Raw genomic sequence first — 26,291 nt, forward strand, 5'->3', positions numbered from 1 at the left:
GTTATAAAATGGGTCATCAGTTTTGATAAAATATAAGTATCTTTAATCACCCATTAATGCTTTACAAGTGTACAAAAGTGTCAAAGTTAAAGCTCTCGTTATACTAAATAAAAGATGGCCTTAACAAACAGTTAATCAAAAAAAAGTTATTTTCTATGTACAGTGAGAGCTGTAATTCTAACAAAAACAATAGTTGCCATATATGACATTCTCACAAACCTATTGATGATTCGTAAACCTGTTGATGGTAGATATCAAGGCAGTATCTCTTACAGAATTAGGAGTACTGTGTATGAGCGATTTTTACATGACAAGCGAAAAGAACGGAGAAGCTCTATGTTCCAAATTGTAATAAATGTATTATGTATAAAAGGGGCCTTAATTCAAGGTCTTGATGTTATTTTAGAACATGTCTGGGTATTGGTGAAGGTGTTTTAATTTTGTTTTTGTAATGTTTTATCTGTTATTAACCTATTAATTTTGTCTAAATTCCCAAAAGCTGAATAAATTAAGTAGTACTAAATGTAAGATTGTTGTGTTTTCGTAGTAATTATTTAACAAAATCATCTATAAAGAGACCCACGGTTCCTATCCTTGCTTACACACTAAACATCCAAGGTAAAATTTACCACTGACCATGAACTATATCTATACCCTACTTTTTATTGTAAAAACATAAAAACATTTAAATTGTTTAAAACTTATAAAAACTCAGTTTTAATTACCGATTCAGATTTAGTTATAATCGCGTGGGACACTGAAGATATTTATTGCAATAATGAATGAAATCGCACGTTATACGAACAGTAAGTAAATGATACCTCTCTAAAACTGAGGACAAACAAAAGCTTCACCTGTAATTACCAACATTTTTTCAAGTTCACCTGCGCGTGTGTTTTGAACTCCTTGTACGTTAAAGAACAAGGGAATCTGCTTGTAACGAAGCGACCTCTGTATCATGCACTAACTTTTAAGCTGCCTCGCAAATATAGATAACCGTTAGCGGTTATACATTAATTAAGACACGTAAGTATCAATTCACACATGTTACCAATAGTGCCATATCTCGGTCTATAATTAGCAGATTTTTTATCTTTAATTAACATGTTCTGCAGTTTTTTGTTCAATTGATGTTTGTAATAGAAGTTCATCTCCTAGCTCAAAGCTGCTTACCAATATTTCAATGACAAAACTAGGCTGTTTGATTAATAGAGTTGTTTACAAACGGCAATTATCCCACTAGTCATTCGTTGTTCTAGGTGTATAAAAGGCAACCGTTTAGGAAGGCATTACGGCTCGAAACCACGGTTTTGACTCAGGTAAGATGATGTGCTTTGCTTTAACATTTGCTCAAAAACTTTAGATTCATTCAAATTTTACTGGGTTTCATAACGTTATCTTTTCTTAAACGATGATTTAATCGGAATTGCTCTACGTTTTCGCGTAATAAAATGGGAGCCAAAAAACGAGTTTTCTTTTTACTTAAATTTTCCACAAAAAATAGCTTTGCTCAGCTCTAAAAAAAAACCATCCGTAATTTTTTTACCAAAATTGAATATGTTTTACACTAATACGTCCTGTAAATATATAGTAAAAAAACAGAAAGTTTTACCGTGCCGTTTTGTGGCTATAAAAACTTTTAAAGCACCACTACAGTAACATTTTTCGACGCTGAAAAAAAATGACGTGAATGTGAAGATATGGCCCTTAAGGTTAGTCAAAAAAAGTTTGTTTCTGGTAACATGCTAAACAAATAGAGTAGGTAGCTAAAGTGCCGCCAGTTTTTATTTACACATTTACAATTAACTATAACAGATTTTTATTTAATGATGATTTAATCGGAATTGCTCTGCGTTTTCGCTTAATAAAACGAGAGCCAAAAAAAAAAAAAACGCACAAAAATAGCTTCATTAGGCATTAAAAAATATCCATTCGTAAGTTTTTTATTAAAACTGAATATGTTTTACATTAGTATGTTTTCTGAATAACAGTCAAAATTTAGAAAGTTCTGCGGTGTCGTTTTTAGGTAATTAGCTGTTATGCTTTGATACTAGGTCAACAAATTTACGTTTTCTCGACGTCACCGTTTCAAATTGTTTTTTGAAGAATTGACAAGTTACGAAACATTCAGACAAACGTGAAATTACATTAGTTATCCCATTATTTAGTAATTGTGGTAGCTTTTATGGAATGTGCAATCACACAGACGGTAACACTTTCATTAGTTAACATACTGCCAGATCCGAATATCTACCGTTCAGACCCGAAATACGGAATATTATGTTTCTGCGAGGATAAGTACTAATTACAGAATAGGCTGAGACTATGGCATTCGTTTATAGTGATAAGTATAATTATCACATCAGTGGAAACACTAGTGTAAATTTCCTTTCAGTGACCTCATTATCTGCGTGGTCATATTCGAAGTTATGCAAGATAATAAACATGTATTGTTTGAAACTCTTCTAACATATACAAATTATAGCTAATACATTTTCCACAAAAGAGAGTTATAGACCTGAGACTATTTAACAACGCAAATAGTTAACATATTTTATATACTTTGTATAAAGCGTACCATATTTATGTAGTAATTTTACAGAAATGACCGAATTTGTCTATAATAGCATAAAACATTACACATTTGTTCAGAGCTAATTGGCCGATCGCGATCACGTGCTTGGTGTGGTCAAAAAGACATGTAGACTCAGATAATAGCGCGTAGTTCTGCACGTATTTCTCGACGCATATTTTACGATTTTATCGCTTCTTTATTACTAGGTATACGATATATTACTCTAGATGTCTTAATGAAAGTTACATTCATTGTAGAACTACTTCATACAGGTATAGGGCAAGGCTCAAACCCGACCCCAAGGGTCGTCCGGGCTCGAACATGGGTGCCATTATGTCAAAAAGCAAAAACACTACGAAAATACACTTTATTTTTCTGAAAAAATATTTTACATCAACTAAGGCTCTTAGGTAACACGTTTTGGCGAATATAAATTATTTATATGGAAATAAATAGTTTTAGGTAAGTTTTGTCCGTCTGTACGATCTGTAGACTTGCTATAGGGACCGTATAACGCTAATCTTGGTCGCATTTTTTCGAAAAATTCATCAATTTCTTTTTATTATAAAAAGCGTTAAGAGTAAGATATCAAACTGAAATTTCTTTTTAAAAGTAGTTGGAAATAATGTCTAATCGAATAGCAAAAACAATTGTCTTCCCCGGTGAGAACGCCGTCGGGAACATTTGCTGAACTTTGCTATTTTTGGCTTAAAATATTTGCCGTAAAATAACGAAAAAGTGCTTATAAAATATTTACTTTGGCGAAATAACTGCAAATTAAAACTCGTTTTGACAGAAAATGACAAAATTTGAAAGTTTGTGACAAAAAAGACAACATCTTTTCGTCCGTATGTACGTAATTTAGGATAAAAGCTGCATTTCCGTACTTTTCCGTACGGTAAAAGGCAGTGCTTTTCATTAACTTCACATAATTGTAGAATGTTCCAAACACAATATATTTTAATGAAAAAACTTTAATAAATTATATCTAAACATTGTCTAAGCAGATATGTAATTTGTATACTTTTAACGCCAACAGTTTCGTCGGAGGACCGTCTCAAAATGTATTATTTTTCGTGAAAATATGCATACTTCCTCATATATTAAATAGAGCCTTGTCCGAGGAGTCATATCTTCATAACCTGATGTCCGATTTTAATAAATGATACCTTGTTGCGAAGGGCAAGCAAGTAACTAGAGAAAACAGGCCACGTCAGGTTCGAACCCGGTCGACTAGGGGTCAAGGTCATAGGTCAAATTCCGGTAATATTCTCAAAATATAAACTTTTCAGAGCAGTCAAGGCAGTCCTGAAAACTCAAGCACTACCTTCACTGAGTCCAATGACACCATTGGAGCAATTCTCACAGCTCCCGGTGCGGGCCAGCTTAGTCTTGGCCAGCACTCTACTGCAAATAACAAGTTTGGTCATTTTCTGATACCTGTCCTGAGCTCTGATGGCATCATATGGACTTGTAAGTAACTTAAATGTAAAGCTAAGACATCTACAAACATATTCATATATGGTATAGGTAAGTACCTGGGGTGTAGAGACTCGAACAAGGGTCAAAATCTAACATAGTGTCATTATCAGCTGAAATTCAGTATGAATTTAACCGTTCCTTCATGAATTACCTCCCCTGGTACATATGGCTCACCCAGGTTTTCGAACATGGTCTTAATCCGTAGCCAGGACCCATACCTAGTCGACCATATATTAAAAGGGTACAAGTCTATGTCAAATGGGTCGAAAACCTTCCAGACATGGTAAAAAAAGCCATTTCGAACCTACTTCGTAGCCACGACATGGTCTTATACCTAATAATAAATATATTACAGTTAATTGTAACTGTGTAAATAAAAACTGGCGGCACTTTAGCTATCTACCCTATTTGTTTAGCATGTTACCCGAAACAAACTTTTTTGTCTAACCTTAAGGGCCATGTCTTCACATTCACGTCATTTTTTTCAGCGTCGAAAAATATTACTGTAGTGATGCTTTAAAAGTTTTTATAGCCACAAAACGGCACGGTAAAACTTTCTGTTTTTTACTATATATTTACAGGACGTATTAGTGTAAAACATATTCTATTCTGGTAAAAAAAAAAAGATACGGATGGATATTTTATAACGCTGAGCGAAGCTATTTTTGTGGAAAATTTAAGTAAATACAAAACTCGTTTCTTTGCTCTCATTTAATTAAACGAAAACGTAGAGCAATTCCGATTAAATCATCATTAAATAAAAACCTATTATAGTTGATTATAAATGTGTAAATAAAAACTGGCGGCACTTTAGCTATCTACCCTATTTGTTTAGCATGTTACCAGAAACAAACTTTTTTTGACTAACCTTAAGGGCCATATCTTCACATTCACGTCATTTTTTTTTCAGCGTCGAAAAATGTTACTGTAGTGGTGCTTAAAAAGTTCTTAAAGCCACAAAACGGCACGGTAAAACTTTCTGTTTTTTTACTATATATTTACAGGACGTATTAGTGTAAAACATATTCAATTTTGGTAAAAAAAATACGGATGGATTTTTTTTAGTGCTGAGCGAAGCTATTTTTTGTGGAAAATTTAAGTAAAAAGAAAACTCGTTTTTTGTCTCTCATTTTATTACACGAAAACGTAGAGCAATTCCGATTAAATCATCGTCCGGAGTTTCATGTCAGCTTTCATTTTATGTATAATTTATGGGTTTACGTTAAAAAATATTGCCGGTACAATTATTTCAAGGCAGATTTTGTCCCCGTATATCTTACGTCAAAAGTGCGCGAAGTGGTCAAGTTTGCGACGTCATGGAAACGTCACTGATGCATTAAACGTAAAAATATACACAGATCTAAATCAGAAATATCTTTCAGTTTTTGTTGGTACCAGTCAATGACGTGGGCTCTGAAAAAAAGTTATAGTGTGGTTCCTCCTTAAACATTTGCTTCAAAAACTTTAGATTTATTCAAATTTTACTGGGTTTCGTAACGTTATTTACTTCAAAAACTTCAGATTCATTTAAATTTTACCGGGTTTCATAACGTTATCTTTGCTAAACATTAATTTTGCTTCAGAAACTTTAGATTCATTCAAATTTTACTGGGTTTCATAATGTTATCTTTGCTGAAACATTTGCTTCAAACCTGTAGATTCATTCACTTTTCAGTAACGCTTTGTCAATATATATTTAAAGTAGTACGTTTCGTTGACATAAATCGTATTTGTTTTTATTTACTGCGGGTTTGCTTGCCCTATGTTTATGTATAAATAGTATATCTTGTTGAAATAAAATATATGGGCAAAAAAAGGAGTCATTTTAAGACGAAGATCGTGGTAGAAATAGAACGTACGTATGTTACTTTTTATCATTAATACATATAGCAAAGCAGACTACACTGAACGCATTCCGAGGAAGACATATTACACAAATAAGACACATTAACACGGAGAAGACTCACTCACACGGAGGTCAGGATGATGCTTCCTGTATTTGTCCTTGTATGTTTGGCAGTCCAAGCTGCCAGTGGAGCTCTAATGTCGATTCCCGCAGAATCAAAGAAAGGTTTGTAAATTAAACGATTTTATTACAATATATAATTATCATCACCATTTATCATTATCTGTGTCTTTGTTATTTAAAACTGATATAACTTTTTTTCAAAGAGAGAAAGACATTAAATTAAGTATAGAAATTGACTGGAAGTCCTTCGAATAACCAAAAATGATTTTACAAATTTTCTATCTGAAGTTCTGATATTTATTTTATAGCTCTGTGGGCAAAGGCTGACATCTCTTGTCTCAAGCAAGCAATTACAAGCATAAATTTCTCTTAGTTTGCTTTCGGTGCACTTATAAAATAGAGTGGAAAATGTAAAAGGTTTTAGTCCAATATCATAACTTCTCAGGAAATAAATACAATTAGGATATATTCATATGTGCATGATTTACTCTTGTAAAATGCCTCACTTTTTTCAGCTTATATTTGTAGTAAAAAAAATAACTTGTAACAAAACGATAATAAAATGAAGTATCACGGTGTATTTTAAAGTGAAGATACTACAATTTTGCTTTTAACAAAATGTCGCATGGCAGGTAGGATAAGTAAAAATGTAATTATATTGATCGGTATTACCGGTACTTATTTTATAATAATGATACATTGTAATTATAAATATGCGTTATCAATGGGCACAGTTCATCACCGCAGTGAAAATATATGTACTAAATCATTTTTACCTATCTATTATTACAGTTTAAGCAGTTTTATTTAAATTCATTTATTCATATAAATGCGTAAAACTATAATGCTACTAGCTAGAGGCCAGTAACTACCATGCACCCTCTTTAAGACATTTTTTTCATATGTACAAACTTGCTTGTCAAGACCAACTGTGGGAAAATAAAAAAAAGTTCTCATGAAACAACTCTTTTGAACTATATAAGACTTTTCTGTTTTCTGTTTCGATGGTAACCATTTATTTTTTTAAATGACAACCTATTATGAAATGATAATCCATCATATCTTGGACAGCTTTGTTAAAAAAGAACAATAAAATGGTACCAAATAGTTACTTGCCGTTTAGTGGCAGTATTCTTATATTAATTAACAAATTTGCATATTAATGAATAGTAATGAGAATAATACAAAATGCCAAAATTTTGTAAAAAAACATTTTTGCAAGCTTTCATTACCAAACGGTTTCCATCTGGTCTTAAATTCTAAAGTAGTATTTTGTTGCTCTAAATTTAAATAATGTATTAAGCTAATTTACATAAAATGAACCAATGCTTAAACTAACTTCTCAGGAAACAACATATTGCTTAAACTAAATAGCATAAAAAGTAATCTATCATAAATAAACAGATGCTCATATGATCTTTGTCATATGAAAATATAGTGTAAACACTTTATTGAAGGATAAGTCTGTATGTTACATACTTTGCACAAGTTACTATTTCAATAATCTTGATAGTCTAATAATATTACATATGAGATCTTAAATACTCTAAATCAGTATATTTCCATACTAGTGAAGCAATGATTCTTTCCGTGACGACGTTTTAAAAGTGGGCAATCACATTTAAGCACAGTTTTATGACATTATTCACTTTTCGTATATTTTAATGAGGATTTATTTCAGGAACAAAAAATACCCATTATAAGGATTTAGGTCCCTATTAGAATTGTAGATTTAATTAATCTAATGAGAAAGTATCTAAAAAGCTGAGTATTTCCTTTGATTTCAATGAAGTTAATAGGTAATGGATATTGCAACAATCTCAGTCAAATAATAAATTGTTACATAATGCGTAGGTTCGGAATTCATTTGCAAAACCAAGATAGGACAAAAGGAGGTAATTATAATTTTTCATAATTCAAAATTATATTTCTCAAGCATTTTAGCTTAATGTGTGTGTGTGTGTGTGTGTGTGTGTGTGCGCGCGCGTGCATGCGTGCGCGCGCGCGCGTGTGTGTGTCCAGGTTTAACGTCTTTTTCAATAATTTTTTAGTCATATAAACGACAGTGTCTACTTGTAGTTACTTGTAGCAGTGCCCAATGCCCAATTTTATAGTGTTACCTCACTGAAACATCACGCCGTAAACACGTGACATGATATTACTACCCAGTCACATTATAGTGACACCGGACTGACCAGTCCTAGTACTATCCTCTTAATGCTGAGCGCAAAGCGAGGAAGCTACAAGTACCATTTTTTATATCTTTGGTATGACGCGGCCAGAGATCGAACCCACGACCTCCCGCACTCGGGCGCTTTATCACTACCGAGGCTGTCAGCTAAATATATGTTTCTTAATGCAAATCTTTACAAATAAATTGATAGTTCTTATATTCATAATATTCCCTAGACTATGTTTATCTATTAAAATTGATACTTATGATAAAATAATTCTATATTGGTTTGACAATCAGGATTGGAAAATGAATTTTTAACAATATCTACGACGGTGAAACTCATATGTATATCAAGCACTCAGTGAGCATAAATAAGAATAACCGATCAGATCTTAAAGTTTTAAACAAATCCAGTACTTGTCAAAAATCTAATTAACCACCTTTCAAAAACGTCACCGCTGTGCTCTGTTGTATATTTATTTATTTATTTCAGTCTCTTCCATTTACAAACAATAAGTATATACAAATATACAACACAACATTAAAACATATGTAAATGGCCATTCAATATTAGAATTATAAGAGACATATAAAACGGTAAAAAACAATACTAAAAACATTAAAATCCACCAGATGACTTAAAACAGTACACACAATGTATTTATATGTATAAGCATGAGTGTGCTCGTGTGTGTAAATGCATGTGTGCTTGTGTGTGCTTTTTTGTGTGTGATTGTTTGTGCGTGCTTGCGTGTGTTGGTGAGTGTATATCCATTACTTAAAAAGTATACAGACAAGTGTGTGTGTGTGTGTGTGTGTGTGTGTGTGTGTGTGCGCGCGCGCGTGTGTGTGTGTGTGTGTGTGTCTTTTTTTGTGTGTGTGATTGTTTATGCGTGCTTGCGTGTGTTGGTGAGTGTATATCCATTACTTAAAAAGTATACAGACAAGTGTGTGTGTGTGTGTGTGTGTGTGTGTGTGTGTGTGTGTGTGAATCTGATGAGATAAAGTTACCTCAGAGTGTACTAATACACTAAGTGTGGAAGTCAAATCCATATTTAATGAAAACGTGACGGTCACATTCCATAAAATATTAAAACACCATTTATATAAACCGTACTCTACCAATGATACGTATTTATTATAACAGTTGGTACTAAAAACCATACTAATAGACATAGTTGGTACTAAAAACCATACTAATAGACAAAAGATAGATTTGCGAAGTTGGCACTAATCCTGCCTGGTTCACTGGTTCATGTTTAAAAGGATGTACTAAGAAAGTTAAAGTAAAAAGAATACTAAACAAAGTATTTAAGATAGTGGATAATACTTCAGATCAGATCTAGAGCAACATGGTTAATACCAACTTCTTAAATAACAATTTACCCTCATAGCATTCAGAAAGAGATTAAAACTAATCAAATTTAGTGGAAAAAAGACTGAAATTCTATGTAAAATTATTTACATAAGTACAATTTACGACGGTCTAGAATTTTACAACAGGTTTTGGCAACAGATCTTACTAACAATGGGTTTGTAAACAGATATTTCAGTTGTTCTTGTTCTGGCAAATTCTTGAAATTTTCATTGTTTTTAACAACATAACTGAAAAGAGACTCCCTCAAATCATTATACAAGGAACATTTCAAAATAACATGTTTTTCATCTTCCACAATATTTGGACAGAACGGGCAAATTCTATTTTCAACTTGTAAATTTTCATATCTACCACTCTCTCTACGTATTGGTGCTACACCACATCGAAATTTACATAAGGCAGACATATGTTTTCTTGGCAGAATAATTTTACAATAATCTTCAACAATAAATTCAGATTTAAATGTACAGTATGTCCTTAATTTATTGTTGCCTTTACCACTATTACTAGTTATTCTATTAATACCATTAAACCAATCTTGAACATATTTTTCTATAATACATTTCTCAATGTTACCAACAACGTTTGACTTACACACATAACTCATTGTATTGAAAGTAATATTACTCTCTTGGAATTTCTGTTTCACATAGTAAAACCAATTTTTGCACCGAACTTTAGAACTAGCCCAGACTGCAATCCGTTTATTAACTCTTGCCATTGCGGTGTTACACAGACGACACACAAAGCCCGCGACAGTTTTCCATTGACGGACCATTAGGAGTCCAGGCCATCTCCCCCGCAAGAGCCAAATTAGGAGTATACCTCCCTACTCCCAAATAGAACCGCATGGCTCTATTGTGAACAGCATCAATACAAGAAAATGACCTGTACCCCAAAATGGCCGAACCATAACTAATAACTGGCCACACTACAGTATCGTAGAGCTTTGTGAATACGTCATATGGAACCCCACCCATCACTTTACATTTGGCTATGACAAGTCCAAGAGCACGGCTTGCACTTTGTGCTACAGCTTTAACCATAACATTTAAGTCCAGTTGTTCATGCATTAATAATCCAAGGTACGTATATCTATCAACTATTTCAAGTGTGTCATTACCACATATAAAAACCTGATTAGTTCTTGAACAACTAGGTGGTCTAAAATGTATGATCTTACTTTTAGAGACATTAATGTTCATATCATTTAAATTGCACCAGTCACGTAACGCATTCAACAGCTTTTGCAGATCAGCAGCATTTTCTGCTAGTAATACAATGTCATCTGCATATAGTAAGATGCATGAAAGTTCATCACCAATCTTTACACCTATGTCTAAAGAAAAACAGCAAGATCATTAATGTACAAATTAAATAGTAAAGGCGATAAAATACACCCTTGTCTTAAGCCTGATTTAACATCAAACCATTCGGTAGAAAAACAATTTACCCTGATTGAAGCAGAAACTGTAGAGTATAGAGATTTTATAGCACTTAACATTTTTCCATTTATACCAGTATTACATAATCTATTCCATAATTTACTTCTATTTATAAAGTCGTAGGCCTTTCGGAAATCTATAAAAGCTGCAAAAATTGATTGTTTTAATTTTTTTTCCTGGTATCTATTACATTATATAAAGATGAAGCTTGGTCTATTGTACTACGCTTTTTCCTAAATCCATTTTGTTCATCCACCAAAATTCCATTGCGTTCTACCCACTTATTCAACCTTTCATTTAAAACATAACAATATAACTTATACATTGCTGACGCAAGTGCTATTCCTCTATAAGACATAGGATCCCTAGGATCAGAAGCTGAAGATTTTGGCATTGGGTTTACAATACTTTTACCCCAAACCGTTGGTACAGTGCCATTATTAAAACAAGTATTAAAAAGTGCATGTAGAAATAAAATAGCAGTATCATTTTTCAAAACTTCACTTGGGATACCATCTATACCAACTGCTTTACCACGTTTTGCTTCATCTACCGCCTTTTTAACTTCAAGGATAGAAATATTATCATTGAAAGCATTAACATATGCATTATTATGGCTGTGCTCGTTGTCAAATTGAACAGCTTCATCAGTATCAGGATTGTTATACAATAATTTAAAATCATTTTCCCACTTACATAAAACATCTTGTACATTAGTAGAAATAGAACCATCTTCGAGAACAACTTCCAATGGAATCTTTTTAGACTTAGTAAAACAAACACCAATCTTACCAATGGACTTCCAAAATTTGTTACTATCAACATTACATTCTAACAGAAGTTCGTTTTGCATATTATACCAGTAAAAACGCTTAGATTTCTGCACTTCTCTATCAAAAATTTTGCGAGCTTGTACATAATCAGATTTGTATTTCTTTTTACTAGCAATACTTTTACAGCTAAGCCATATTTTTTCTTTTACACAAACATCCGACCATAAATCAGTCAATTTTTGAGACCACCAGGGCTTACCGGGTCTACGTTTCTTCTTTTTGACACCGAAAGCAACAGTTTTAAAAAAGAATCTTATCATACCTATCCAATCTAATCAGTTCACACCAATTCTGATACACTCTGTCAACATTATCTTGATTAGAAACATTAGATTCCAATGTATTTATCAAATCAGTGACATTATTTAACAAAACTGAATCATTCAAAAAACCTGATGGTACATTGCTAACATCAAATTTATCAAAGGAACATTGTTTGTATGAATCAGCATCATCAGAATACAAATACACTTCAGAATTGTTATCAGATAATATATTCAGATTACAAAGTAACATATAATGGTCTGGTATACTAGCCGCAGCTACAACATTTATACCTAAATCATTTATTATTTCTGTTGTTCTACAAACTTCAAAGTCTTGAAATTGGTGTAGATTATCTTGACTTACTAAAATGTAATCAACAACTGCGGAGCCATTTGTCGATACTGAAGTATAATCATTTCTGATATTGTTCCTCCCATTTAAAATACATAAATTTGTGTTAATTAGAAACTCTATAAGAATATCACCGTATGAATTTCGTTTAAAATCAATAACTTGACGCTGAGTGATAAAATCAACACCTGGTATAAAATCTTCCAAATCACCTACTCTGCTATTGAAATCTCCACAGATATAGATCAAGCCTTCTTTCTGAAAACGGTAAACGTCAGTTAGTAACTGATCAAAAAAGGAATGCACATCAAAATATCTTGAAGAGTTTTCTGGGGGGAGGTAACAAACACAGGGTAAGATAGTAAATTTATCAGTTTTATGAGTTAATTTTAGCCAAAGAATACCTTCATAAGCTTTCTCAAAAATACACACATCAAATAATTCACAGAGTTCATTTTTTATTAAAAAACCAACACCTCCCGAACCTGTTCTAGCGTTTTTATGTATATCAGCACGATTAAAACCAAACCGAGTGTAACCTTCTATATTTATAACATTATCTTTTAAAAGGTGAGTCTCAGCTAGACCTAAAATATCAACACTTTTCATAAAAACACTAAAAGCACGTAAATTAAAACTATCACTGTCTTTATTCATTGCCCATCCCCTAACGTTCCAAAACCCGATTGAAATCTAACGGCGTTGTGAATTGTTTCATTGCTTTTCATAACGTTTTCTGTAGCTACCATTCTGTTGACTGTTGCCATGTCTACTACCTCTACCTGAAAAATTAAAAGAGTCAGTTCTATTTGTCTGATCACCACGACTACCTGAAAAATTAACAGAGTCAGTTCTATTTCTTTGATCTCCACGGCTATGGAAATCATGATCACGGCTTCCACTACTGAAGCCTCTGTCACTATCACGGTTCTTGCGATGGTAGAAATCTCTTCTCCGGTTTCCCGCATCCTCCTGAGAATTAGACCTGTCATAGGAGCTAGACCTAGATCTATCACGATCTGATGAGGACCGCACTACACGAGAACCGATCATTTTAACACCACTATTTTTCATTACGCCTAGAATAGTTCTAAAATTTTGTGCCATTTGCCTCTCAGCTTTTGTCTGGTCATGATTAATATAAATATTTTCGTATTTCTTATTTTTCACTAGATCCCTCTTTTTAGACATAATTTTCATCTTATCACTGTAACTTTTAAATTTTGCAATCACAACACCTGGTTTGCCTTCTTTTTTAGACTCTTTTCTTTCAGCATTTTCACAAGTAACATTTACTTTAATACCATCTTTAATGAGAGAATCAACTTTAGATTTCACATCCTCCGATGAATGTTCCGGTAGGTCCCGTATCACAACGTTTAAACCAATACTGTTCTCCCCGCTCATGCCGACATTTGAATTTGAGAGACTGTCCAGCCTAGCGTTGATTTCCTCAAATTCCTCCGCAATGTCTTCTTTCAATGAACATTTAAAATCATCAACTTCCTTGTGAATCTTTTTAACTTCATTATTAATTCTCTTGTCCAATATTTGCGAAACTTTGTTGGAAATTTTGGCTTCAAGTCCTGATTCGAGTTTATCCATCCTTTCTGTCAAACAATTAAAGTACATGTGCATGTCTGAAGAAAGTTTACTTATTAATTGTTGAATGGTAGGATCTGTACTAACATGGACATCGGCATCTGTAACAACAACACTTGGTGGTTTTACAGGAGTATCAGTGTCCTTATTATACAGATTTCTTTTAGCTTTAGCCAAATGTCTTTTAGATATACGATCAGATTGATCAACTTCATCCACCGTCAAATTACGCGCCTTCTTTGAAGTAGACAGGATACCAGCTTCAGAATGATGCCGTTTGCGAGAAGTGTTTGTAGGATTGTCTACACGGGTAATAATCTGACTGCTCATTATTGAGTTTACATATTCTTGGGCATCTTCACTAACATCAATAACATCCGATATTGATTTACCTTTATTTGTTTATTTTTGTATTTAAGATATGTAGGTAGAAAGTCATTGTCATCAATATGATAATATTATCGACTTCAGCTGTATATCATTAAAACTATGATTTGTTTTCTTTTGTCCAACAAGAATTCATCTGAAACATTCATTTTACCTTCAATGTTCCTGTTTTAATTTGAATTAATGTAACTATCAATTTAATTATACTTTAAGTAAGTTCTTTAGACTTAATCTGATGAAATTACGTATTGATTCCACCTTCTATTAAGTGTTTAGTTCTTTAGACTTAATCTGATGAAATTACATATTGATTCCACCTTCTATTAAGTGTTTACTCTATATTTTCAAACAAAACATCACACAACAAATTTATAACAATTAATTATATAATTCCAAACAATTTAACAATTTAGAACCTATGAAAAATGTTAAGATGGGTGCAACGTAGAAGTTAGTGGCCTCTGTCCTATTAAGCCGTTGCATAAACTTTTGACGACCGGATTCTAGAGTGATTCACCTAGGTAGTCTCAAAATCGAGGAAAACATACATATAAAACATTATAACAAACTCGACAAAGTCACATTTGGATTTATACTACTTTGTGGTTGGAAAAAAAATAATTCGGCTTTAACAAGTAAACGTTTCTCATTGGGAAACATAAATGCAATTATATTTTAGTAGCAATCCTTTGTATCAAAAGTATAAATTTTTATCATTTGAAATTGCAGTATTCATCAAAAACTTTCGTACAACGCTTCTGGAAAAAGTTGCACTGGAAATAAACAATACTGTAGATGCTAGCAAGAAGCTGAAAGTTGAAATGGACGTGTGCAAACCAAAGATAAAGAGCAAAGTCGAAGAGTGCAAGCAATGCGCAAAGATTAAATGTGCGTAAGTATTGATTTTAAATGCTAAGGTGTCCAAATGAAAGTCTCACGAATAAATAATTATAAGTGAGTATTGACTTTTAATGTTACGGTCGCCGAATAAAAGTCTTGCGGAAAAGTAATTATAAGCAAGCATTGATTTTAAACGTAAAGACCTGATGAAAATCTTCCAGAAAACTAAGTATAAATATTAAAGTATTGATTTTTATACGCTACAGTTCCCGACTTAAAGTCATCCGGAAAATCAATTGTAAGCAATTATTGATTCTATATGCTACGGTCACCGACAGATAATCATCCGGAAAAGCAATTGTAAGCAATTATTGATTTTATACGCTACGGTCACCGACAGAAAGTCATCCGGAAAAGCAATTTTAAGCAATTATATTGATTTTAAACTCTAAGGTCACCGAATCGAAGTTTTCCGGTAAATTAGGTTTAAGTAAGTATTGATCTTAAACGATAAGATCGCCGAAAGCAAATCTTGCGGAAAAGTAATTATAATTAACTAGTGATTTGCTGAATGCACCAGGACCATGACTGTAAGATAAACGTTTACGTCTTGCACTAAAAAAGGATTAGCATGTTTTTGATTATGATTTATCGTGTATTATTTACCTAGCATAATTATTGATCTAACACACAGCATTTTGCTTCCAAACAAAATGGTAGGGTAGACTTAATTTATGTTAGAGTAGCATAGCTTGCTTTATGCAACAATTTTAGTTTTTGAAATCGCGCCATCCAAAAATGTTCGGAATAATCGTATCCATTACGATGAGTATTTATTACTTGTTAGGCATCCGGAAGTCTTTGTTGCGTTAGTTTATGTGTACGTAGTTATAATTATTAGAAAATTTTGTTGAAAGGCATTAGCAAATGAAATATATATATATCCCTCTGTATCTGTGCATTAAAACATTAACCTCAGAGTATTTACATTTATTTATGTTCATTGAGTTACCAGGTTGCTTGGTCCTCTTCTATGTAACGAGAGAGCTGAACCCACACTGGAATCTTTCGATATTTCAGCCAGTGGGATCTTTAGATACACCAGCCAATGGGATCCTTCGATACATATTAATAGTTCTTGTTCTGTTTTGTGCACAACTTAAAACCGGGAGCAGAGGCTTCTTCTGTGGCTGACTTCAGACCACTTGCCTCTAACCGACTAGAGCCTCACTTGGGGCGTTGAATGTTTCATGTGATGAAGAACTCAGCTGGCTTACGGAAAGTCGTTGGCTCTACCAGGTTCTACCCCGTGTTGAAATAATGCCCGGAGAGGTACCTTGTGTCTTCCTCCACCACGAAAAGCTGGAGAGTCGCCATATGACCTATTACTTTATCGGTAAGACGTTAAACCCAACAAAACAAAAATAAGACCAGGAACAAACAAATTCGGTCTGACCACGTCTTATGACAGTGTCGAACATGATTGAACCAACAAGCTAACACAAACATTGTTTTTGTGTCCACTATTTTGATAGTAAAAATAAAACTTCTGTACTTAAAAATGCATTCGGGTGATATATTTTTATTGAGATAATTTTAAATTACAACAGCTTTAACATTGCATTTTTTAAAGCACTTAATATTTTTTTCTTTTCAGGTCTTCACCAACGTTTTTAGATATATTGAATATTGCAAATCCGTATAATTATCTGAAAGAACCTCTTGATAACATTGGCAGTAAGGCTATGGTCGCCGTTAAACTAGTAGAAGATCAGGCTGGTGGCTTCGTTAACTCGATGAAAAACCTTGCAGACTCAGTAAAACTTCCACCGGAATTTAAGGTAACAACTTCACATTATCGTGTTCTTCCCGTTTACGTTTGCATCTTAAAAAACATCACACTTTTTTTGCACATAAACTTAAACTTTTTACACCCAAATCTTACTAGAAATTTACTAAGCTTAAGAAATTCCTGTAGTTTGATAGATCTTGCAATGAACTGTAATATGTTGCATTCAGCCTCACGCAAAACACAAACAGCAACAACAATTAATTTTCCGTCTGTTGGCGACAAGTTATTTTGCCTTTGCGATCAGTGCAGACCAAATTCAGCACAGCATCATCATGGTCTGTATTATTCACTAAATTTTCAGTGAACATCGCTTTGAATAACAAGTGGTACTGCCCAAACTGAATGAGAGACAAAACCATTTTAGAAATTCAGCAGGGTAAAGGTTAAAAAAACCAACATGCTACAGTATCTACATATTATCGTTTAATAACCTTCAAGGATTAAAATATACCGCAGATTTTCAACATTTTATGTCATTTGTTCACTTCTTGAATATTCTATTAGAGATACATTTATGGAATAAGATGACTAATTACATAGATTAAATCCTTTTTAGAAATGTATATTTCATTGTTTTTATTTCTTTTTATTTCGTTTCACATCCCAATTAGATAGGTATTTCAATAATCTGAACCATGTGGAAAGTTTTAAGACATCATGAAGAACCGGAATTAAATTATTTCCAATCTTACTTTGTTTCACAGCAACCAATATAGGCAAAGGGACGTAATGATAAGTTTACAACTTGATTTTCTAATGAATTTCAGCCAAATGTGCAGTTGTCAAAGCATATCTTTGACAAATATAATACGGTAGTTTTTATATTTATACCATTCCTTAGGCTAAAATTGTTACTCATGTTGGTTGGCAATCAAATCATAATCAAAAATACCTCTACTGAGAATCTAAAATATACTAAACACTCGATGTACATAAATAAGTGTAAGAGAACAGTTGTTAAAAGATTTTAACAAATATATAACATGACTAAAATCTAATTAACAATCTTTAAAGATCACAACTTGTAGATGTCTCTGGAACCTTTTCTAAGCCTTGTAAAATTACTTGTGGTGTTCCGCAAGGGTCAATACTAGGACCTCTTTTGTTTTTAATTTATGTGAATGATATGTCTGCAGTGGTTAAAAATAAACTATTACTCTATGCTGATGATTCTGCTATAATGCTCTCTGGTAAAACTAAGTCATCTATTGAAAATGATCTAGCTAAAGATCTTGAAATGGTTAGTCAATGGTTAATTGATAATAAATTGTCTCTACATGTGGGTAAAACTGAATCTATTATATTTGGTTCCAAGCCTAAACTTAGGACTACTAGGGACCTTAATATAAAGTGTAATGGTCAAATTATTAATCCTACCTCAGCTGTCAAATACTTGGGTGCAACCTTAGATCAGAGTTTAACTGGTGAATCTATGGCTAGTTCCATTATTAAGAAAGCTAATGCCAGGTTAAAATTTCTTTATAGAAAGAAGGCCTATCTTAATGAACATACTAAAAGACTTTTGGTTTTATCCCTTATTCAATGCCATTTTGACTATGCTTGTTCATTTTGGTATCCTGGTTTAACAAAATTTTGGAAGGACAAACTACAGGTTACACAAAATAAATTGATCCGATTTGTATTGAACTTGGAACACAGATGTCATATTGAACAACATCATTTTATTTCCCTAGACTGGTTACCCGTTTCCAGAAGAGTTGAACAAATTACTCTTTGTCATGTTTTTAAAATAAAAAATGGTCAATCCCCTGATTACATGGGTCATCATATCGTTAAACAGGATTCTGTTCACACATACCAAACTAGATCTAGCCAAAATGGGTCATTTGTGCCACCGAAAGTTAAAGGTTTTGGCCTAAAGTCTTTTTCCTACTTGGGCTGCAAGTTATGGAACATGCTGCCTCCCCACATAAGACAATTGCCCAACATATCTAGTTTTAAAAGGGCGGTAAAGGACCACTTTCTTAACGATAAGCTTCATTGCTGAACTTATGTGTTCTTTCTGTTATCTAGTCCCTGGTTGTAATGCATTTTTTTAAGAAATTATATTTTTACAATGTACTGTGATATTGATGTGATATTGGTGTCTAATACTGTCTATTTATTCATATGTCTTTCATTTAATTAAGAATCATAAATTGAGCAATTATAATTACATATGCATAACATATACGTTATTTTATAATAATGAACTCGGTAATTTTTTTATATATATTCATGTTAATGTTTCATGCCTCTCTATGTCAGACCATTGGTACCAAGGACCACAATGGAAATAAGAGATTTTTTTTTCTCTTTCTTGTGTCATCCTTGATATTGATGTGACTGACATAGTTCATAACACATTACTTCATATGACAACTTTTATATGTGATTATAAATTTTATTATATGCATGTATTGTAACTATGTTATGTTTGCTCAATTATCGAAATAAATCTATCTATCTATCTATCTATCTATAGATACATGAATATGATGCAACATTCTAGACAGTTCTAAACAATTTCTTTTGTCGTAAGAACTCAGCGTCTTTATCATTGACATCTAATACGAACAGTTTTTCCAGAGAATCGTATTTCTATTCAATATTGTACTAGAATTCTTGTTAAACTTGAAACGTTTTGAACATTTGCTCTGAAAGATATCGCCATTTTTCCTTTTCATGTCATGCAGTGGGTAAAGTGTGGTCTTTCCAAAGTCCTTGCCGACATTTGAAGACCAAAACTGAATTTTCAAATAACTTTAGGCGATTTAAAAGTTATAACATTCAGACATTAATTATCTAATGTCATCCAGTGGGTTAAATGTGGTCTTTCCAAAGTCCTTGCCGACACCTTATGATCAAAACTGAATTTTCAAATAATTTTAGGCGACTAAGAATATTACAACATTCGTAAATTTAACGTCCGGGTTTGTATTTTCTGTTCAAATCGTTTATTTATCTTCCAGTTTATTTACGACCAAATCTCAGCCGGACTTAAGAAGGCAATAGCGGAACTTAAAACACTTGGAGTAGACATTGGTAACTTTGTCATTGACACAGGCTCAATTATCGGAGATACCTTCAAAGGTATTTTTTTATATCTATTTATCGTTCAATTGTGAAGAAAGATCGAAATGATTTAAAGCACTCTTGAGTCCTCTTCTTGAAATATTACAATTCTAATTGCACATGAGCCGTGCCATGGGAAAACCAACATAGTGGGTTTGCGACCAGCATGGATCCAGACCAGCCTGCGCATCCGCGCAGTCTGGTCAGGATCCATGCTGTTCGCTAACGGTTTCTCTTATTGCAGTAGGCTTTAAAAGCGAACAGCATGGAGCCTGACCAGACTGCGCGGATGCGCAGGCTGGTCTGGATCCATGCTGGTCGCAAACCCACTATGTTGGTTTTCCCATGGCGCGGCTCACATATTGTTCAAGACCTGAACCAAGTACACTCGGGTAAATGAAAATTTCAGGCTAACATTTATAGCGATACCATCTAGTTGTGCTGATATTTCATGTGTAAAAATGTGAAATACTATAAAGTAATAAAGATATATATTATTTGCGAGTCTGGCGAAATGCGGTGATTATTTGCAAAATAACAAATAAAATACCCGTATACCACTAACTGGGCATATACGTCTACTTCATATGCAAAATGGTTACGGTTTGTAAATCGCTTTTGATTACAACACAAAAGTGAAGAAGAGGAAAGTTTTTATCAGTCTTATACCGATACCATTACTAATATTTTCGAGTACTTGCATATAACACTACTTTGTTTGTGAACGATGCGCTAAAACACCTCAAAATAGTCAGTATAAATACATTTTTAATAAATAAAATGCTTTTGAAATATTTACAGCAAGAGCTTGTATTGTATACGATGGATTGCCTTTTATTACAATTTATTTCAATTACACGGGTTGTAAACACTGGCTCCCACTCTTTATGGAGGTGAGTTGAAAAAAGAGCCAGTGATACTTCCAAGGCGGCGCTAATGACAGGAACTACACGAGAAATGTAAACAAAAACAGAGGGCGAGTTAATTTTTTACTTTCTGTAACAAATTTAAGTACTTATTTCAAAAAAGGGGCAATGTTATTCCACTCAGAATTGGTTAAACTTCTTATGTATGCAGGTCGATCTGCAGAGCAAAGGCATTTCTTGGCGAGAGAACTTTTGAAATTTGTGAAATAGGACCGAATTAATTAAACTGAAAGTGGACATATGTCTATGTATTTCGTCCTAATTTACACAAGTCAGAGATTTCAAAGTTATCGTTCGGATGTTGTTGAAAGGAATGTCTTATTACTGTATAATCTACGTGTTTTGTTGGCGGATTACTACCGTCTATGTGTATTTTTGGCCAAGAGGAGGAGCCAGCGACACAGAGGAGGCGCTTAGAACGAACTAGAATGGGAGCCTAGGCACATTTAATATCAATATAAAGTTTGTTTGTTCCGACTAGTTTGTAAATGAACAATGTATTTTAGTTTAAGAACTGTATTTTTTAACAGTAGGTATTCTTTCAGTTAAGCAATTTAAGCAAATAATATATACATTTTAGATATATATCTTTACAGACTGGCTTGGTAAGAGGCGTAGGAAACGAGAGACAATTGACCCAAAAGTCAGAAAGTGCATGGAACAATGCGTCTCCTGTTCACCTTTGTTGAAACCAACCCAGTCCGAAATAATAACAGCAGGTAATAATTAAGAATATTATATTTACACCATTTAGGTGTACCGCTAATACTTCTATTCTAATGCAGACTTATATATAAGATATTGCCCATTTATATGCCTGTTACTTTTATCGAATACTTGAACACATTCAGCCTTTATGATTTGGCAGTTTTATGACAAAAACTCTATTAGTGAAAAGAAATAAAAACTGAGATAACAAAATGATCCTGCAAATTATTTAATTACCTTTCAAATCTGAAAATTTGAAGAAACAGAATATTTGAGTACTGTCTTTCTTAAAGTGGAATTATACGCTTTTTTTCGAGTAAAACTCCAGCTGGAATAGATGTGTGTGTAAAAAGGGTGAAGGAAATTATAGCTTTTGACCCAATATACCAATCCTTTCCTGTTACCAGTACGAAATAATAACATAAATAATAACCGAGGCAGTCTTTTTAAGAAAAGTCAAACTGCACGCAGGAGTTGCTTCCCTTCCACTTCAGAAATATCTACCTATAGGTAAGGGAGATTATTGCGTAGAAGATTGAAGAAAAGAACTTTTATTTTATTAGTCCGATTTCTTTATTTCTAAATCATCAACTTCAAATACTTACGCGGCAATGTCGTTAATTCAACACATTTAAATGCACAGCAACTGAAAATTGCTTTTATAAAACATTCACCAAAAACACACTATGTGCAGTAAATTGCGTATAATGTCACTTTAACTTTAGTTTATCCGCCAAGTTGGAGAAAAGTTTATCCATCCTGAGGATTGCCGAGGGAGATAAATTGTTCGGAGTCGAGGTGGATAAACTTATGTCAAGAAAGACAGTAACATTATATTTTATTTAGCCTGCAGTCTATAAATCTGTGTTTAACATATATTTGTTTAAAAAAATGTTTTTAATACAAAAATAATCCACACAGATTTTTACTCATTTGTAAATTCCTTTCAGTTACACAATCTTCCTTACGATACAACATTATTCCTTACATCATACTTTGCCTTCTGCGTACCATTAATCATATGTGCTAACAGGGCATTCGTGTACAAAACAAGCAAAGTGGTTTTGACTCGAATAAAATACAGCCGAAAACCAGGCTTTATATGAATTCAAATGCTCTCAGGGTCTACCTTAAATATACTCCATTTCCGTGCAAGATAATGTGACGTAAATGAAACTCCATCCACCACAAATGATTTAGATCTAATAATTACAATAAAAGACTACTAAAAAACTGATTATTTGTCTAGAAATGTGAAAATGCCACAAATACACAGTCACGGTCGATTTACCAAGACTTTAAAAACCGTCACCGTACCATTGGATAGAGAAAAATATATTTTTTTTTTTTACCGTGGCTGTTCTAATAAACAGATGAAATGTTTAAGCTTCGAACTCTTGACCCAGTTTACACTGCCTTTAGTACAAATACTTGAAAAATTAGTCCGTCAGTTGTATTGACCGTATAAACCTCTTTTGGCTGAAAAAAACACAAGTATATACGGCAAGCAGATATCAGCCTGATAAATGCGTAGTGGTAGGATAGATTATCTTCAGTATTTCAAAAACGTACAATGCTTTTAAGTAATTGACCGAAGACATGTAGAGACGTATCGTTAAAACGTCATGAAAACAGTATGACGTCGTTGTACATGAGGTGTATATTTCATGTCATATGTGTGAAAAATTATGCGTATCACTAACTTAACATGCATTTGAATATTTAGAAATGGTTTAAAATGAGTTTACTGAAAATTAACAAAATCGTGTATTTTTGGTTTCATCACGGCCTTTTTTTTATTTATACAACTCTTTATTCTCATTGTGCATGGGTGCTTTGGAATTTCGGCTGCCATGACAACACAAATAACATTTTTTTGTAAAATATGGTAGAATTTATTTGCCTTAGACAACAGAATTACAATATACTAGATTCTAGTTTCTGCATAAAAATAAGAAAAGAACAATGACAAATATATTTTACAGTTTGTGGACCTAAAATCGTCAAGGCTAACGAAACTATACAGAAAATGTTAACGAAAATCCAAGGTGTGTACAACCATACATTGGACGAAAAGAATCCCATTGTTGATAAGGTAGGGACAGTTTGACACCTATGGAAGGCAATGCCAGTATGAGCCGTGCCATGAGAAAACCAACATAGTGGGTTTGCGACCAGCATGGATCCAGACCAGCCTGCGCATCCGCGCAGTCTGGTCAGGATCCATGCTGTTCGCTAACAGTTTCTCTAATTGCAATAGGATCTGAAAGCGAACAGGATGGATCCTGACCAGACTGCGCGGATGCGCAGGCTGGTCTGGATCCATGCTGGTCGTAAACCCACTATGTTGGTTTTCTCATGGCACGGTTCATATAATTAAGAATATTGTAGCATACTGATGCACATGATTTAATCAGGTGTTATCATCTGTTACGTAAATCACAGTAAACTTACCTTGCATTAGTTAGATGACTAGCAAGAAACACTGTCTCACAAAGTCATCTGTTACACTGGTGCTATATGCAGCCATTGTGTGCTGACTGAGCGACTTCAGTGCAAAATCCACCACAAACTGTTATGGCTCAGATATTATAAAACTGAGCTTGCAGACCAGTTTATGAATATAGCTTTTTCATTGTTCAGATAGGTACTCGAGGTTTTGTTTATAAACATAAGCAAATTTGTTCTCTTTTCCGTAACATTGATTATAACACTTAATACACGGCTGCAACATCTGTATTTAACTGGTTCAGTTACAACAAAAAGTATAGCTGATAAGATAACAATGCTCTTACATCTGTTCGCTGTCACAATCGTGACAAGAAATGTTACCTCTACCAAATGCTGATATAGATAGTTGCAATTTTAAAGATTATTCTGTCACCTATTTCCGGTGCCCTCTCCCTATTAAGTTTAAGTTAACAAAACACAAGCTATTATAAAGACTGCCAATATTTTATTTCAGCTACAACTTGATCCTACAGCAGTCAGTGAATTCAAGTACACTAACGTCCATATTACTGTATATCTGAATGGAGGTAAACAATCGTACAAGACAACGGTACTGGTCCCTATGCTTGATATGGTTGTGGGACCAGCCAGGGGCATGGCAATGGAGTACTGGGGCAAATTTCCATTCTAGAAATACACAAAAGCCCAAAAATGATATGAATATTAAACAAAGCATTCTTTCATTTTCGTGTTTGTCGTTTTGTATTCATATAATGATATATATGATTTTCAATTGAACGTGTCCGAATGTTGTATTTTTCATCTTAAAAGATCATTTAGGCTTCACAAGAAAAAATAAAACCTCTTTTCAAAGTAAAAACGTTTTAAATTACAACTTTTCATTTCTACTTTGTATTACATTTGAAAACTTTAGAAAATGTATGATTTAAACGTCGAAAATATATCAATTCTGTACAATATTTACAAACACTTCCGACGTTTGTATAAACTTGCATTTGTGGGGATATAAATGCAGTTCTTCAGAAATGAGTGGGATTTGACTATTTAACTGCCCAATGATTAGATGCCAATCTAGTCATGGTATTCTCGTGTAAGTTTGTTAGTACAGTAGGTTCGCCCTAAAATTGCTTTGACACGTTTAGTTTTCACGCGAACAATGTAATGTAATAAATTCAAAACGGTAGAAGTCACCTTTTTTCAATCTTATTGTTTTACATACACAATAAAACTAGCTCAGCAGAAACACCCCATATTAAGCCGGTGTGAGTATAATGTGACTGTTAGGGGAATAATGTCACGTGTTTACGACATGATATTCCACTGAGGCAGCACTTTAAAGTTTGTATTTATGGAATTCTGCAAATATTGTACGATCACCATCATGGAAACACAAAATACAGCTATTTTTGAAGGGCGGCTTACTATCATCGCGGCACAATATCAGTCTGCGAAAGCGTATTCCCTGATCTGGAAGCGTCATGGATGACGTACGTTTAGACGGGCCAAAGGTAATGACAGCAAGACGGGTACTTGACAATAACGCATCTGGTACAAGCACCGCAATTCAATGCAAAATATCCACAAAAAGCTTCTAAACCGTTTGAGAGTACTACACTCAGTTCCAATAAGGGCCAGGTGGCTCTTTGAATGTCATATTAATGATATCAATAATCGTAATCGAAACATTCTGGGCTCAACTTCATTTACGTTGGACTCGTACCGAAAGGACAAGGATGTTATTTAACAACGAATCTCATTTCAATGTTAATGTGCTCATGGTAGGTCACCAAGGTTACCTTTCTTCCCCTGATAATTACTTCTTGGGGCGGGATTTGAGAAGGGTAGTGTTATGATTTGGGGCAGGACAATTGAGGGTTCGGGTCGGGAAACAGATCTTGTTGTCATTCCTTACAATTTAAATGTCAGCTTTTAACTGACGAATTTCTCCATCTA

General features: G+C 33.6%; 1 protein-coding gene across 2 annotated transcripts; it reads left to right on the top strand.

Annotated features, from left to right (window-relative positions):
* The first annotated feature begins 1,295 nt into the window (after positions 1 to 1,295).
* Positions 1,296 to 25,060, top strand: LOC128559922 (uncharacterized). Of its 2 annotated transcripts, XM_053553055.1 has the most exons (9): positions 1,302 to 1,319; positions 4,968 to 5,026; positions 5,948 to 6,128; positions 15,195 to 15,357; positions 16,963 to 17,146; positions 20,130 to 20,250; positions 21,755 to 21,877; positions 23,852 to 23,961; positions 24,832 to 25,060. In XM_053553055.1, the coding sequence occupies exons 3-9, from the start codon at positions 6,041 to 6,043 to the stop codon at positions 25,006 to 25,008; spliced, it is 966 nt and encodes a 321-aa protein (XP_053409030.1). In that variant the 5' UTR covers positions 1,302 to 1,319; positions 4,968 to 5,026; positions 5,948 to 6,040; the 3' UTR covers positions 25,009 to 25,060. The 2 variants fall into 2 exon arrangements, with proteins under 2 accessions (XP_053409031.1, XP_053409030.1); XM_053553056.1 differs by lacking the exon at positions 4,968 to 5,026 and having other exon boundaries at positions 1,296 to 1,319.
* The last annotated feature ends 1,231 nt before the right edge of the window (positions 25,061 to 26,291 follow it).

The sequence above is a fragment of the Mercenaria mercenaria genome, chromosome 10 (assembly GCF_021730395.1).
Source record: "Mercenaria mercenaria strain notata chromosome 10, MADL_Memer_1, whole genome shotgun sequence".
Taxonomy (NCBI): domain Eukaryota; kingdom Metazoa; phylum Mollusca; class Bivalvia; order Venerida; family Veneridae; genus Mercenaria; species Mercenaria mercenaria.

Bases quoted from the DNA above. Each gene is read 5' to 3' on its own strand.
- LOC128559922 (XM_053553056.1), top strand. From the start codon at position 6,041: ATGATGCTTCCTGTATTTGTCCTTGTATGTTTGGCAGTCCAAGCTGCC. The intron at 6,129-15,194 runs GTTTGTAAATTA...TTGAAATTGCAG, and splicing joins TCCCGCAGAATCAAAGAAAG to TATTCATCAAAAACTTTCGT. The intron at 15,358-16,962 runs GTAAGTATTGAT...TTTTCTTTTCAG, and splicing joins TGCGCAAAGATTAAATGTGC to GTCTTCACCAACGTTTTTAG.